The sequence below is a fragment of the Narcine bancroftii genome, chromosome 7, assembly GCF_036971445.1.
Source record: "Narcine bancroftii isolate sNarBan1 chromosome 7, sNarBan1.hap1, whole genome shotgun sequence".
Classification (NCBI taxonomy): Eukaryota; Metazoa; Chordata; class Chondrichthyes; order Torpediniformes; family Narcinidae; genus Narcine; species Narcine bancroftii.
In genome coordinates, this window is record NC_091475.1 from 161,568,974 (window position 1) to 161,584,502 (window position 15,529).

The 15,529-nt window shown below is 35.4% G+C and overlaps 1 protein-coding gene across 3 annotated transcripts in view; it reads right to left on the reverse strand.

Moving 5' to 3' along the window:
* The window catches only part of LOC138739287 (TBC1 domain family member 8-like), a 93,415-nt gene that overhangs the window by 7,983 nt on the left and 69,903 nt on the right, over positions 1-15,529 (reverse strand). For all 3 annotated transcript variants that reach the window (XM_069891053.1, XM_069891052.1, XM_069891054.1), the window contains 7 exons: positions 14,355-14,569; positions 13,674-13,791; positions 11,569-11,854; positions 11,347-11,473; positions 8,484-8,582; positions 7,358-7,426; positions 83-323 (listed from right to left, as the gene is read on the reverse strand). In XM_069891053.1, coding sequence (XP_069747154.1) covers positions 83-323; positions 7,358-7,426; positions 8,484-8,582; positions 11,347-11,473; positions 11,569-11,854; positions 13,674-13,791; positions 14,355-14,569 — 1,155 coding nt within the window. The remainder of the gene's footprint in view (positions 1-82; positions 324-7,357; positions 7,427-8,483; positions 8,583-11,346; positions 11,474-11,568; positions 11,855-13,673; positions 13,792-14,354; positions 14,570-15,529) is intronic.

Genomic DNA, 15,529 nt, shown 5'->3' on the forward strand with positions numbered 1-15,529 from the left:
CAAAAATCCTGAATTTGTACTAAACCGTGTATACAAATCTACATCAACAATTTTGCACAAAAGAAAATGAAAACGTATTTACCCAAGCAGATGACCAGTTCTTTAAAGTCGATGAGAGAATCTGCATTTTCATCTAAAAGTCGAAATGCCCTCTGGGCTAGATCACTAGTGTGAGCACCCCAGGTCCATGGACTCAGAAGGGAGAAAAGGCTGCCAAATTGGAAACTGCTTATTCGATATTGTTCCAAGTATGGGAGGCTGGGATCATGGTGCAGGGCTGTCGAACCATTTCCACCCCAGTAACAGCTTAAAAGATGCTCTCGCTAGATTTAAAAAAAAAATGACATATCAGGATTATGTTTAAATTTAAAATAGATTTTAATTTTACACAGGGATTAAAACCTTACTTTATTCCTCACTAAATATTGCAATGGGATTTCTTTTTTTGCCCCTTCACATCCAGAGTTTTTCATTCATTGTCCACCCTTCTCAGTTGCTGTGTTTTTTTTTAAAAAATTTTTATTTTTCACACCATAAATCACATTAGCCATGATATACACTTTCTTTTTCGCACATATACAGTGACTTTTTCTCCTCCCTCCTCCCAGGCCACCCCCCACCCCCCCCCCCCCATCCATTTTAGGTATACAATCTAGGTTGCATTAAACCAGTCAGACAATGTTGTCATTCAACAAAAATACACCAGAAATTCTACTGAGTCCATTCTTTTCTTTCCTTCTCTTTCCATCAACTTAGGTAATGTTTGTCCCCGGTAGGTTTTCGCTATTGTATTTAATGTAAGGCTCCCATATTTGTTCGAATATTTCAATATTATTTCTTAAACTATATGTTATTTTTTCTAATGGAATACATTTATTCATTTCTATATACCATTGTTGTATTTTCAAATTATCTTCCAATTTCCAGGTTGACATAATACATTTTTTTGCTACGGCTAGGGCTATCTTAACAAATCTTTTTTGTGCATCCTCCAAATCAATTCCAAATTCTTTGTTTTTTATGTTACTTAGGATAAAGATCTCTGGATTCTTTGGTATATTGTTTTCTGTTATTTTATTTAATATCTGATTGAGATCATCCCAAAATTTTTCTACTCTCTCACATGTCCAGATTGCATGAATTATTGTTCCCATTTCTTTTTTTACATCGAAAACATCTATCAGATACTGTTGGGTCCCATTTATTTAACTTTTGCGGTGTAATGTATAGTCTGTGTAACCAATTATATTGTATCATACGTAGCCTCGTATTTATTGTATTTCTCATCGTTCCAGAACAATTTCTCCCATACTTCCTTTTTTATCTTTATATTTAAATCTTGTTCCCATTTTTGTTTAGTTTTACCATTTGTTTCCTCATTCTCCTTTTCTTGCAGTTTAATATACATATTTGTTATAAATCTTTTGATTAACATTGTATCTGTAATCACATATTCAAGGTTACTTCCCTCTGGTAAACTCAAATTGCTTCCTAATTTATCCTTCAAGTAGGATCTCAGTTGGTAATATGCCAGTGCTGTATCTCCAGTTATATTGTACTTATCTTTCATTTGTTCAAAGGATAAGAATCTACTTCCTGAAAAACAATTTTCTATTCTTTTAATCCCTTTTTTTTCCCCCATTCTCGAAAGGAAAGGTGATCTATTGTAAAAGGGAGTAGCTTATTTTGCGTCAATATTAGTTTTGGTAATTGATAATTTGTTTTATTTCTTTCTACATGAATCTTCTTCCAAATATTGAGGAGATGATGTAGTACTGGAGAAGTTCTATGTTGTACCAATTTTTTGACCCATTTATATAATATGTGTTCAGGTATCTTTTCCCCTATTTTATCTAATTCAAATCTCGTCCAGTCTGGTTTTTCCCTTGTTTGATAAAAATCTGATAGGTATCTTAATTCTGCGGCTCTATAATAATTTTTGAAGTTTGGCAATTGTAAGCCTCCTTGTTTATACCATTCTGTTAATTTATCTAGTGCTATCCTCGGTTTCCCCCCCTCCATAAAAATTTCCTTATTATTTTCTTTAACTCTTTGAAGAATTTTTCTGTCAGTTGTATTGGCAATGCCTGAAATAAGTATAATATCCTTGGAAAAATGTTCATTTTAATACAGTTTATCCTTCCTATCAGTGTTAGTGGTAGATCTTTCCAATGCTCTAAATCGTCCTGTAATTTTTTCATTAGTGGATTGTAATTGAGTTTATATAATTGGCCTAGATTTTTGTTTATTTGTACACCTAGGTATCTTATTGCCTGCATTTGCCATCTGAATGGAGATTCCTTCTTAAATTTTGAGAAATCCGCATTATTCATAGGCATTGCTTCACTTTTATTTACGTTTATCTTGTAACCCGACACTTCTCCATATTCCTTCAATTTCTTATATAATTCTTTTATTGATAGTTCTGATTCTGTTAAGTACACTATAACATCATCCGCAAATAGACTGATTTTATATTCCCTGTCTTTTATTTTTATTCCTTTTATATTATTATCTATTCTTATCAATTCTGCTAGTGGTTCTATAGCTAGCACAAACAATAAAGGTGATAGTGGGCATCCCTGCCGCGTTGACCTGCTTAAGTTAAATTGCTTTGATACATGTCCATTTACTGTCACTTTCGCTAACGGTCCCTTATATAATGCTTTAATCCAGTTAATATACTTCTCCGGTAAACTGAATTTTTGCAATACTTTGAACAAATAATTCCATTCTACTCTGTCGAAGGCCTTCTCTGCATCTAAAGCAACTGCTACTGTAGGTGCTTTATTTCCTTCTACTGCATGAATTAAGTTAATAAATTTACAAATATTGTCTGTTGTGCGTCTTTTTTTGATAAATCCAGTTTGGTCTAAATTTACCATTTTCGGTACCTGTTCTGCTAATCTGTTTGCTAATAGTTTAGCTATTATCTTATAATCTGTGTTTAGCAAAGATATTGGTCTATATGACACTGGTGAGAGTGGATCTTTCCCTTGTTTTAGTATTACTGTAATTATTGCTGTTTTACATGAATCTGGTAAGCTTTGTGTTTCATCAATCTGGTTGATTACATCCAGGAGGGGTGGTATTAATAAGTCTTTAAATGTTTTGTAGAATTCTATTGGAAATCCATCCTCTCCTGGTGTCTTATTATTTGGTAATTTTTTTATTATCTCTTGTATTTCTACTGTTCCAAATGGTTCTGTTAATTTATTTTGTTCCTCTATTTGTAGTTTTGGTAGTTCAATTTTAGTCAAATATTCATCTATTTTCCCTTCTTTCCCTTCGTTTTCAGTTCGGTATAATTGTTCATAGAATTCTCTAAAGTTTTCCTTAATTTCTTTTGGATTATATGTAATTTGTTTGTCTTTTTTCCTTGATGCCAATACCATTTTCTTAGCTTCTTCTGTCTTAAGCTGCCATGCTAGGATTTTGTGCGTTTTTTCACCTAGTTCATAATATTTCTGTTTTGTCTTCATTATATTCTTCTCTACCTTATATGTTTGTAATGTTTCATATTTTATTTTTTTATCCGCCAATTCTCTTCTTTTAGTTGTATCTTCCTTCATTGCTAATTTTTTTTCTATGTTTACTATTTCCCTTTCCAACTGCTCTGTTTCCTGATTATAGTCCTTCTTCATCTTGGTTACATAACTTATTATTTGCCCTCTAATGAATGCTTTCATTGCGTCCCATAGTATAAACTTATCTTCCACTGATTCCGTATTTACTTCAAAATACCTTTTTAATTGTTTTTCAATAAATTCTCTAAAATCCTGTCTTTTAAGTAGCATGGGGTTTAATCTCCATCTATACATTCTTGGAGGGATGTCCTCTAGCTTTACTGTCAATATTAAGGGTGAATGGTCCGATAGCATTCTCGCTTTATATTCTGTTTTTCTTACTCTATCCTGCATACTAGCTGATAACAAAAATAGGTCTATTCTTGAGTATGTTTTATGTCTAGCCGAGTAGTATGAGTATTCCTTTTCTTTTGGGTTTTGTTTCCTCCATATATCCAAAAGTTTCATTTCTTGCATTGATTTAATTATAAATTTGGTTACTTTGTTCTTCCTGTTAATTTTTTTCCCCGTTTTATCCATATTTGGATCCAAATTCAGGTTGAAATCCCCTCCTATTAGTATGTTCCCTTGCGTATTAGCTACCTTCAAAAAGATATCTTGCATAAACTTTTGATCTTCTTCGTTAGGTGAATATACATTAAGTAGATTCCAAAACTCGAATATACCTGACATTTTATCATAACATATCTCCCTGCTGGATCTATTATTTCCTCTTCTATTTTAAATGGCACATTTTTACTAATTAATATAGCCACTCCTCTTGCTTTTGAATTATACGATGCTGCTGTTACATGTCCTACCCAATCTCTCTTTAATTTCTTGTGCTCCAATTCAGTTAAGTGTGTTTCTTGGACGAATGCTATATCAATTTTTTCCTTTTTCAGTAAATTTAGTAGTTTCTTCCTTTTAATTTGGTTATGTATTCCATTAATATTTAAAGTCATATAGTTCAGCGTAGCCATTTTATATTTTGTTTATCTTCTCTTTCCGTTTTTCCATCATTACCTTTCCTCCTTTTCCCTTTCTGTTTTCTTATTTTCAACTCTTTATAAAACATTCCTACAACATCCAACATTTTCCTTATTCTCAAATTTATATCTTCTTTATCCCCAATCTCCCCTTCCCCTCCTGAGTTGTCCTTTATCCCTTGTCGGACAACCACATCTCCCCTCTCCATTTGGGTTTGCGAATCTACTCGCAAGCGTCAACTGATTTTGCAGTGACTGCTATTTCCCCCCACCCAGCCCCCCCAGAAAAGATTTCACTTTTCATATGTAACAAAGGTCACTCTTTTAATTCCCTCCTTATTCTCTCTATTCCATTACCTTCCCTTATTAATTCTTGTCTATACTATCTATATTTTCCTCTAAGTACAGATGCATTCACGTATGCACATTGTCTCTATTCACTCTTATACCTCTTTACTCGCATACATATCAATCGTGATCATTTTTACTCTCATTACCCATCTTCATCCCTCAGTCTATTTTTGTCTTTACCCACATACATATCAATCGTGATCATTTTTACTCTCATTACCCGTCTTCATCCTTCAGTCTATTTTTGTAATTGTTCTGCAAATTTTCGTGCTTCTTCTGGATCCGAGAATAGTCTGTTTTGTTGTCCTGGAATAAATATTTTCAATACCGCTGGATGCTTTAGTATAAATTTATATCCTTTCTTCCATAAAATCGCCTTTGCTGTTTTGAACTCTTTTCTCTTCTTTAGGAGTTCAAAACTTATATCTGGATAAATGAAGATTTTTTGCCCTTTATACTCCAGTGGTTTGTTGCCCTCTCTTACTTTTTCCATTGTCTTCTCCAGTACCTTTTCTCTTGTAGTATATCTTAGGAATTTTACTAAAATAGATCTTGGTTTTTGTTGTGGTTGTGGTTTAGAGGCCAATGCTCTATGTGCCCTTTCTATTTCCATTTCTTGCTGTAGTTCTGGACATCCTAGGGTCTTAGGGATCCAATCTTTTATAAACTCCCTCATATTCTTGCCTTCTTCATCTTCCTTAAGGCCCACTATCTTTATGTCATTTCTTCTGTTATAATTTTCCATTATATCTATTTTTTGAGCTAGTAGTTCTTGTGTCTCTTTAGTTTTTTTTATTAGATTCCTCCAATTTCTTTTTTAAGTCTTCTACCTCCATTTCTGCTGCTACTGCCCGCTCTTCCATCTTGTCCATTTTCTTTCCCATTTCTGTTAAGGTCATATCTATTTTATTCATTTTCTCTTCTGTGTTGTTTATTCTTCTTAAATTATTAAATTCCTGTGTTTGCCATTCTTTAAATGACTCCATGTATCCTCTAACAAGAGAAAGTATATCCTTTATCTTGCCTTTCCCTTCTTCTTCTATTTCACTGTACTCTTCCTCTTCTTCTTCCTCTGGGTTGGCCATCTGTTGTTTCTTTGTTGCCCTTTTCTTCTCTTCTTTCTTGTTTCCATTGTCTTCTGTGGTCTCTTCTTGCTGCAGGTGTTCTGCAGCTGTCGTTGCCGGCTGTGAAGATCGACTCCCCAGCTGGTCCCCCCTCCCGTCGGTGTGTTTTTTTTCATGCGCGGTTGCGCACTTTTACTCGGCTCAGCGAGCCATTTTTGTAGTCCTATTTCTACCGACCTGAGGAAGCGGGGTTTCTCTCTCCACAGCGGGCCTCTTCGGACAGGTAAGGCCTTCTCCTTCTTCCTCCGTTGTCTTTTCTTCTTCTCTTCTTACCGTTGATTTTGATTTTTCTTTTTTTGTCGCCATCTTCTTTCCACCTTTATACTCACTTTTCTTTAACTTTTATTTCTGTGCCTTTGTATTTTCTCTTGTTTTTCCCGACTTTTCTGGAGAGGGCTGGAGTTCACCGTCCGGCCACTACTCCATCCCGTGACTCCTCTCAGTTGCTGTTTTCTAAGTGTTGGTCTGATATGTCAGTAAATCCAATCCCAACCAAGTCTGCTCACACATTTTCCCTGCAATACCAGAAAATCGAGTAAAATTGTTCCCACATTCTCCCGATGAGAGAAATGAACAGGCGATATCTACGTGCGCATGCAAGGACAATAGATATCCCTAGATCTCCAATATCCTCTTGATGCCAACATTGTACCATTGGCAGAGTTCATCATGGAACTTAGCAGCACTTTACCAGAATCAACAATAAATGAAAATCCACACGAGTTGCAGAACTCTGGAAAATGCTGGAAATACCACAAGTCTCAGAGCACTTGTGGAAAGAGAAACATCAGCAACATTCTGGGTGATTTTAAAACAGCTGCTACCTGACTTGTTATACATTTTTACCATCTTCCGTTTTCTCACCAGATTTAATTTGCACCTTACTAACTGTTTATAATTTAGAGGTTCCAATACATGATGAACTCCTTCCTCAGCCCCCCTGATTTTTCTGCAAAGTGGTAATTTACAGGAGCTAACGGAACTGGCCAGGTGCCCTGGGAGGAGATGAGGGGAAACTGGAGCACCAATAGAAACAGACTCAGGGAGAATGTGCAAACCTTTGACAGCAGCTGAGGTCAGGTCAATCCTAGTCAATGGAGATACGCAGCCATGGCAACTGCATCTCACTCATCTAAAACCTAAGAAAGCAATTTCTAACTCTTGAGTTATTTAAAAGTCAATGTTTGAGTCTATTTTGCAAGTCCATCGACCACGTTTGCAATGTTTTATAAATGACAATTGCTTTGTCTCCTACAATTTAATTTTTGAAGACTGGACTCGGAAACTAACCCCAAATGCACATTAAAATGCTCATTAACAAATTTACCTTAAATAGGTCATAGAGTTCTCCAAGCTCTTCAATAGTAAATGAAACATCGGGTGCCACAACTCTGAGCTGCAAAAGAGACATTAATATTACAATAATTCACTTTGGCTGCAAAGCTAATGAAGTGAAAACCAATATTTTATGACAGATGCAGAATTGAAAATATTCAATCCCTTCAACTGATTCAAATTCTCAGACGTGAACCCCAATGCACTTAACCAATGTAGATTTTTTAGTAGCTCTACTAGATAAGCTTAAACCTGCACTCTAATCTGGTAGGTTAATGATTATTAGAATTTCTTAATTATGTGCCTTTCAATTTCTAGCACATCGTGACAAGACACTAGTTAGTAACCATCTTTCCCTGTGTATCAGTAATACACTTGAGAGGTGATTGAAAAAACCTCATTGCAAAGCTGCACAATTATTGAAAAGAAAATTCTATTTTCAAGCTAATTGTCAATATTAATCACTATGGGCTAGCAATTAGCTTCTGACAAGCATTTACAGCTTGATAATGAGTTTTTGTGAACTCCATAAACAAAAAAATCTACATTGATATCCTGCTGGCTGTAGCGCACTATATTATATTAATGAATCTGGACCAGAAAAAAGAATTAGTTTGTAATGCACAATGCTATTAGTGTCTCAAATAGTTTAAAAACTGGTCGGCATTTACATCAGTATGCAGTAGATGGCATAGAATACAAAAACTTTAATAAACTAAAAATTATTTGCTGGTTAGTATCATTTTGAACAAGTTTGAAAGGCCAAAATATTGTGTGTTGCACTGCAAGAAGACCCTTAACTTACAGTCAGGTGCATTATACCACTTTTAAATAATCTATAAATAAAATTATATAAAATATGTGTTTGAACTAAAGGCATTTTTAATTTTTGCTGACATTTTGTTTCATGTTAAATAAAGTAATTCTACAAAAAATTAATTGAATCAACACTTTGCATGATAACATAGAGCTTTAATAAGAAACCACAGATAAAATTGCTAACAATTTTGGCAAAACTATAAAATTTAAACATGCACTTTATTATAATTTACTTTAGACAATTATTACTGATGCAATTATTGGGAAAGAAAAAAAGTCAAATGTTCCCCCAAACTTACCACATTTTCTTTAGTGGTATCTTCCAAATTCTGTAAAACCCTTATTCTATGTCTGCAGCGCATTTGCTCAATTTGTCCCACATGAATATCTCCGAATTTCTGAATATTTAAGAAAAGCAAATTTAAGAGAATGTAACACGCAGTAATAACATGAACTGTCTCAAGGAACTAGGATATTAACACTCCCTCCAAATCTATAAAGGATAAAGAAACCAACATCAGCATCCTCCCTAGTACCCAAAGCCCACTTGAACTCAGTCAGCTCTTATTCTGAATTTTGTTAATGCAAGACATTATTAGAGAATAGAAAAAGATTCAAGAAGATTCTCATAATCTCAAAAAAATTGCACCATCTCCACTGACTCGTTGGGATCAAACTGAAAGAGCATTCATGCGGCCATGAAGAACTTGGAGGTCGTACATCAGAAAAACATGGAAGGGCAACGGGAGAAGGAGAGTGCTACCTCCCTGCATACCCAAGCCTACCTCATCTATGGGAGTGTCTACAGTCCCATGCAAGCCTCGCCAGTTACTTTAGAAATGGAGTGGAAGCAAGCCATCCACAATCCCAAAGGAATGTCTGGGACTACAATAACCTTAACTTTGCAGAGATAAATATCAAATTAATAAGGTTACAAAAGATAAACTGGAGAAGGTAGACAGACCATTTGCTTTCTAAATATAGTTTGCTTACCCTAACCCAATGAGCCCTGGACAAGATTTGTCAGCTACAAAATGAACTAAACTCAAAACTAAAATCATAAAGATAACACCAAATTCAGGGGCTTTGTAGAGTAGAGTTTTAGTGCCGAGCTAGTGGTCGCATACCAGCAATATTTATAGCTAATATTTTGTAGCTAAAATTTTCCAGAATTCACCAAGGTTAAGGAGAAAGTAAGTTTATCAACTAATACAAGATTGCCCTTAAGGCTAGTCAAGTGTGGGTATATCCTCCACGTGAAACACTAGGAATAGCCAAGTGAACAAAAAGATTATCTGATGTTGGCTTAGTGTATCCAAGTATAGTCATATAACCAACTTGCAATCAGAATTTGATCTTCATGTTCAAACATTTGCAAAATGTACAAAAGAATATAAAAATGGCATCTGTTCTAAAAGAATGCATCTGTGAAGTGGCCCAGAGATCTCTTAGAAGCTAGCCAACTACATCACAAATTGAATTTGTATTGCTACCTACTACAGGTCTACTTTATAAAATTACTTTATAAAATGTCAGCACATTCTGGCATATGCATAAATTATCAATCCATCACTCTACAGCCAGGTGATATCATGAATCATTAATAGCATTCTGATAACATTTCTATGCTCTAATTAACAGCAAATAAACAAATAAACATTATTGTGGAATCAACCTGAGGAATTGGGCTCCATAGTGCAGGTTTCTCATGTTTGGAACCTGGTCACCAATTCTAAAGTCTGTCATCTGCACAATGGAAAAAAGTGTTTGGGAAATCTGAATTCAGAGTGAAACACAGAAGTCTGCAGATTGTAGTAAAAACACAGAAATGCGGGTAGAACTCAGCAGGTTTCGCAGCATCCATAGGAGGTAAAGATATTATTGATTTTTTTTGGCCCCAAGCCCTTCCTCCAGGTACTAGTAAATAGCAGACAGTCTGTATTAAAAGGCTTGGGAAAAGGGGAGAATGGGAAAGGGAGGACAGAACCATGGTGTTAATTGGATAGGACAAGAGGACAGAAGAGAGAAAAGCTGAGGACTAATTGGGGGATGGGGTTGTTTCACGAGGGGTAAAGGAGACACAGAGACAGAGAGAGCGAGACAGAGAGCAACAGAATGATGGGGGATGGGTTAACAAAAACCAGTGAAGTTGATGTTAATGCCATCCAGTTGGTGGGTGCCCAGTCATAATACGAGGTGTTGTTCCACAACTTATAGGTGGTCTCAGTCTGTCAGTGCACTAGACCATAGAAAGACATGTCAGCAAGGGAACGGGACAGGGAAATGAAATGGGTGGCCACTGGGAGATCCGCACCATTGCGGCGGATAGAGCAGAGGTTCTCAGCAAAGTGATCTCCCAGTCTGTGTCCAATCTCCAATGTAGAGACCACAACAGGAGCACCAGATCCAGTAGATGACCCCAGCAGGTTCAAAAATGAAGTGTTGCTTCACTTGGAAGGATTGATTGGGGCCCTGAATGATGGTAAGGGAAGAGGTATAGACACAAGTGGAGCGCCTCCTGCAGTCAAATGGGTAGATGCCAAGGCAGCAATTAGTGGCAAGAGAGGAGTCCCTGCAGAAGGTGGAGAGGGGAGAAGGAAAATGTTTTAGTTGGTGGGATCACGTAGTAGGTGGTGGAAATGATGGAGAATGATATGTTGGATGCGGAGGCTGGTGAAGTGGAGGCAAAGATTTCAGATACTAGTTGAAATTAAATTGGTAAGCTCACTTAAAGGCTATTGAACAGCAATTACCAAAAATGAGAGAACAAAAAAGTTCAAAATATCTTTTTGATGCTCGACCTGTAGAGTGTAGGGGCAGGCACAGCACAGGGAACTTTATTTTCCATGTGGATGCATTATTTCCAAATCTTTTTTTGTAGATGAACATTGACAATAAAATATTGAAAACAGGAATGCCTTCATTTCCAATATTAACTTGATTAGTACAAAAGACATGACAGTGCAAGTACTACTGCTACAGGTGTGAATATTTTGCTTTACCTAGACTACTATCCATTCCCAGCACCACACTCTCTATGAATAAAAGAGATGTGGGACAATTGCACTTGGCCAACTGGCCTTCAGTTCTGCCATTGGTCCTTTAATCATCACCTCTCTTTAATACTGCAGACCTCATAACTATAAAGCACCAACAGTTCACCTCATAAGAATCCCTTATTAGATCAGATATCTCCATCTGCTGAATAGGTTCTTTATCATCACTTGAAATAGGTTGCTGAGAAATTTGAAGCAAAGGGCTCTCTGTGTTTGTGATATGATCAAGAAACCTGCAAGAAAGTAATAATTTAATATACTGAAGATACATTTAAAACAAAAACTATATTACAACTTACAATACTACAATTGAAGAACAAATGCAAACCTGCTAAGGATTATTAAGGCCTGTCCATCATCTTGGCAGCGACAGAGTTGTTGGGTGTTGGCATCTAGAATGGCCAACCCCACCTGGAAGATAACCTTTATTCCATCGTAAAAAAAGCAGTCAACCACATTTAGTGCACTCTCCAGGGGTATAATACTGAGGAAGAGTGTGAGGAACCAGGAAAGGGAAATGGATGCTAAACCAGACAAGGCTGTCATATGTTCAGCTAGTTCTGGAATGTTCTCTTTTATAAATTCTTCAAATATTGCTTGATCAACCTGTGCACCTGGAGAACAAAACAGCACAAGGTGAGTAACAAAGTGGTAAAACAAGGCTGAAAAACAAATTTACATTTGGAAATTAACAAAAGCAAAAATGGACTCTTGATATTATGGTTCTCAATTTCAAAAGCATCATTAATTCAACAACCTAAATGCGTCATTACTTTTAATCAACAGAACATATGGCCCATCATACATGCAAACAAAATTTCACATCTATCTACATTTAGACAACAGAAGATTAATGTTACTTCATAGTTAACCAATAAGAAGAAACCATGTGACACTTCATCTGTCCATCAATAATCAACTAAATCTGCCACAACTACTCCATGGAAATCAGGTTCATTTTTCTTCCAGGAATGCCAACCTTGTGAAAGCTAATGTACCTCTCTGACATTATTTTGCTTGTCTTTTTTTGAAAAAAAACCTCGAGTTCTGATGCAAGGCCCTCAACTTGAGACTTTAACTGCTTTTCTCCATTAATGCAAGCATTTTCTCCTTTTATTTCAAAACTATACATCAAACTAAAATAATGTTGAAGAGACAAGCTTTTCTGGCTCACATTTTCTCAAATAACTACCCAATATTTTAATGCTATACACTGGCTTGCATTGGAAGGTTGATTACAGAGAGCAGAGGTGCAAATAAACCATAACCTTTCAAATATTAATAAAGTTACATTCTTTCCAATATCCACAATTCCCAAGATCGTGTATTATTCATTGAATAATACTGAAAGCATAATATGAATGGAAAAAAAAGTATTTAAAATATAGATGCAGCACCCAATAGTCTGAATACGCCTGGGATTGTCTGATCTCAACTGCTAAGCAGGTCAGTACCTGGAGGGGATACCCCCAGCAACTGTAGGTTTCTGTGAGGGGCACTGGAGAAAGTGGCAGACAAAAGTTAAAGAATTTCATGTATGTTACATTCTAAATGTAGTATTATGTGACAATAATGGAACCTTTACCCTTTTATCTTTAGATAACAAATTGTTACATTAAAGTGAAAAGTGTCATAATAAAGGAGTTCATTTTTATGGGCAATAATTAAATTCAGATATCTCACAGGAAATTGATTAGTATCTTCAATGGTGAAGAACAGAAGAGAGTCTGCAGCCAAAATTTAATTCCAATTTTTATGTCAAAATTACACAATACTTTTGATGTTATTTATAGTTCAAAACCAAAACCCCCCAAAAATTGGGAATTCAGAAAGGATGGTTGGCTGAAGCAGAGTCCTCTGTAAAGAGGCAGAAAATGTGGAGAAATTGTACAATTATAGTATGAGTAAACGACTCAGACGTACACATGGATGTGGGAATTTATAATACGGAGTCCTTTTAGGAAGCACGAACAAGGGTAAACATTGTTTAATTATAGATTATTTCCATGGACTTGAACATCTCTCATCATCTTCAAATAGAATAAATTAGCGACTTTTTGCAAAGCAGGATATGATTTCATTTTGCCAAATCCAGTAAAGTTTTTCACAAGACTGAACTTGCAAAAGCCCAAATTGTGGTGCTTGAGGTGTGCTTCAGCCAATCTTAGACTTCTAAGCACGCACAGGCAAAATTAAAGTTCAAGATGTGCTAGCGATTAGGTCCTAGAGACTGCCTATTCCATCAAACTGAGCTGCAGACCAGTAATCTGCTGAAGAGGGTCCCCAATATAAATTTACACACTCAAATGTGAATGTTTTCTCAGAACCAATACAAGTTCTAATGAAAATTACTTTAGCTAAAACAGTTGTGACCTGTATTTGCCATGTCTAGAAGACAGCCATAAACATGTGATCTTTGAGAAACAGATTTACCAATAACTCTACGGTTGAAATAATCTGGGAGCATCCTCTCACAGACAGCTACCAGTAACCAAAAGGCTTCTTCCTCCTTGGCATATAATAATAGAACAGAGGTCAGAATATTCATAGACTGTGGATAAAGATAAAAAAATGCTTTAGAGGCAAGGTAGTAATCTGATAACCCAAATATTATAATGACAAATTAGGAGGTACTACAATCAAAAATATTAAACATTTAGTGGAATTTAAAAGGCAAGCAAGTCAAAAAAACCCAGTTTTTCTCCATATATTATTTCTAAAATTCCAATGTTTAATGGAAATCCTACACTCATTTTACACAGCACAATTGAACGGTACCTTAGGCTGGAAAAGTTGATGTTTTAGAAATCTCCAGACAAAAGAAAATATTTTCATTGGAACATATACCTATTCATAATATTTTTTTCTAAAGGAAACACTAGTTATTTTATGCATCATGAATATCTTTAAAAGGAAGCTTAAAGTTTGTTGATAAAGTGTAGTGTTGATGCTCATTTAAAAATTTAGCATTGAGGTTCTATATTCAAAAGAAGTCTGAAGTGTTATTTGCATTTATTTGGTTCATTTTAATCATTTTCCAAACATTCTCCCAAGACAATAAATGGGAGTTAGTATTCTTACTATTTCCTTTTAGTAAATTTGAACAGCATCTACCTGGCAATAACCTATCTTCGGGTTTCTGTATGCATATGCCGTCAGTACTCTTCTTAACGCTGCAATTCCAGTGTCACTCTGAAATGCTGGGTGTTCAGGCAGAGAACGATGCAAATCGCGTTCAATCTCCTCAGTTGCCATGCAACATTTGCCCATAGATTCATCCACCAGATGAGCATAGTAATCTGGATGTGTAGCCAAATCAGTCACAGCATCTGTATATAAAAGTGCAACATAAAATTTGACTTTACCAGTTACATCGTACATGGACAAATATAAAGCAAGATTGTTTATGTAATCAGAGTAAACCAAATGAATACCCTGGCACAAATGTATTTAGATGTTAACACAATGTTGTTGATCTTTTTGCATGCTTTAATACAACTTTAAAAATTGATCTGCTAACACTATTAGGATAGTGACATTTTTCCACCAACAAATTGAATGAAGGAAAAAAAATAGATTTATTTGGAATTGAGATAGTTACAACAATTTCCAGGATGAACTATACAAAACAAATCAGAATAAAGATAATGAAAATTGGGAGATTATTTTGAAGATTAAATCCAATACATTTTCTAGATCAGATTTCCAATCCAACGTGGACAAAAGTATTATTCCATTTGGTACTGGGAGAGCGGTTTTAATTATTGGTACAATGGGAGAGATGCCAAAAAAAGCAGTTAAGTATTTAAATTCATACACAGTATGGAACCAGGCCCTTGAACCCAATTTGTCCATTTTAACCAAAATGTCCCAACCACGCTAATCTCACCAGCTGAATTATCATTTTCTATTTAACAATGAAATCTCAGGTAAAAGAAGCATAACAATAAAGGCAAGGTTTAGTATCATTTTAACAAATGGATTTGCACAGAAAAGTTAGTTAACTGATCAATATTAGATCAAATACATATCTAAAGGGTGGAGAAAAAGGATGACGATCAATTGAAAAAAAATGACAGTTTAGTGGAAAAAAAGCATAGAGTGAGATTTTACAGATTCAAATGTGGGGAAATTGCTTTTGGGAAGAACAGTCAAAAAAGGTAAATATTCAAATATAATTAGCTGAAGAATGTATATGTAAACAAATGAAGTCCAAGGTTCAAAAATACAAATTCTCAAAAGTGCAAATGCACCTAAATAGAACTACAAGCACAAAACATTTTTGGTTT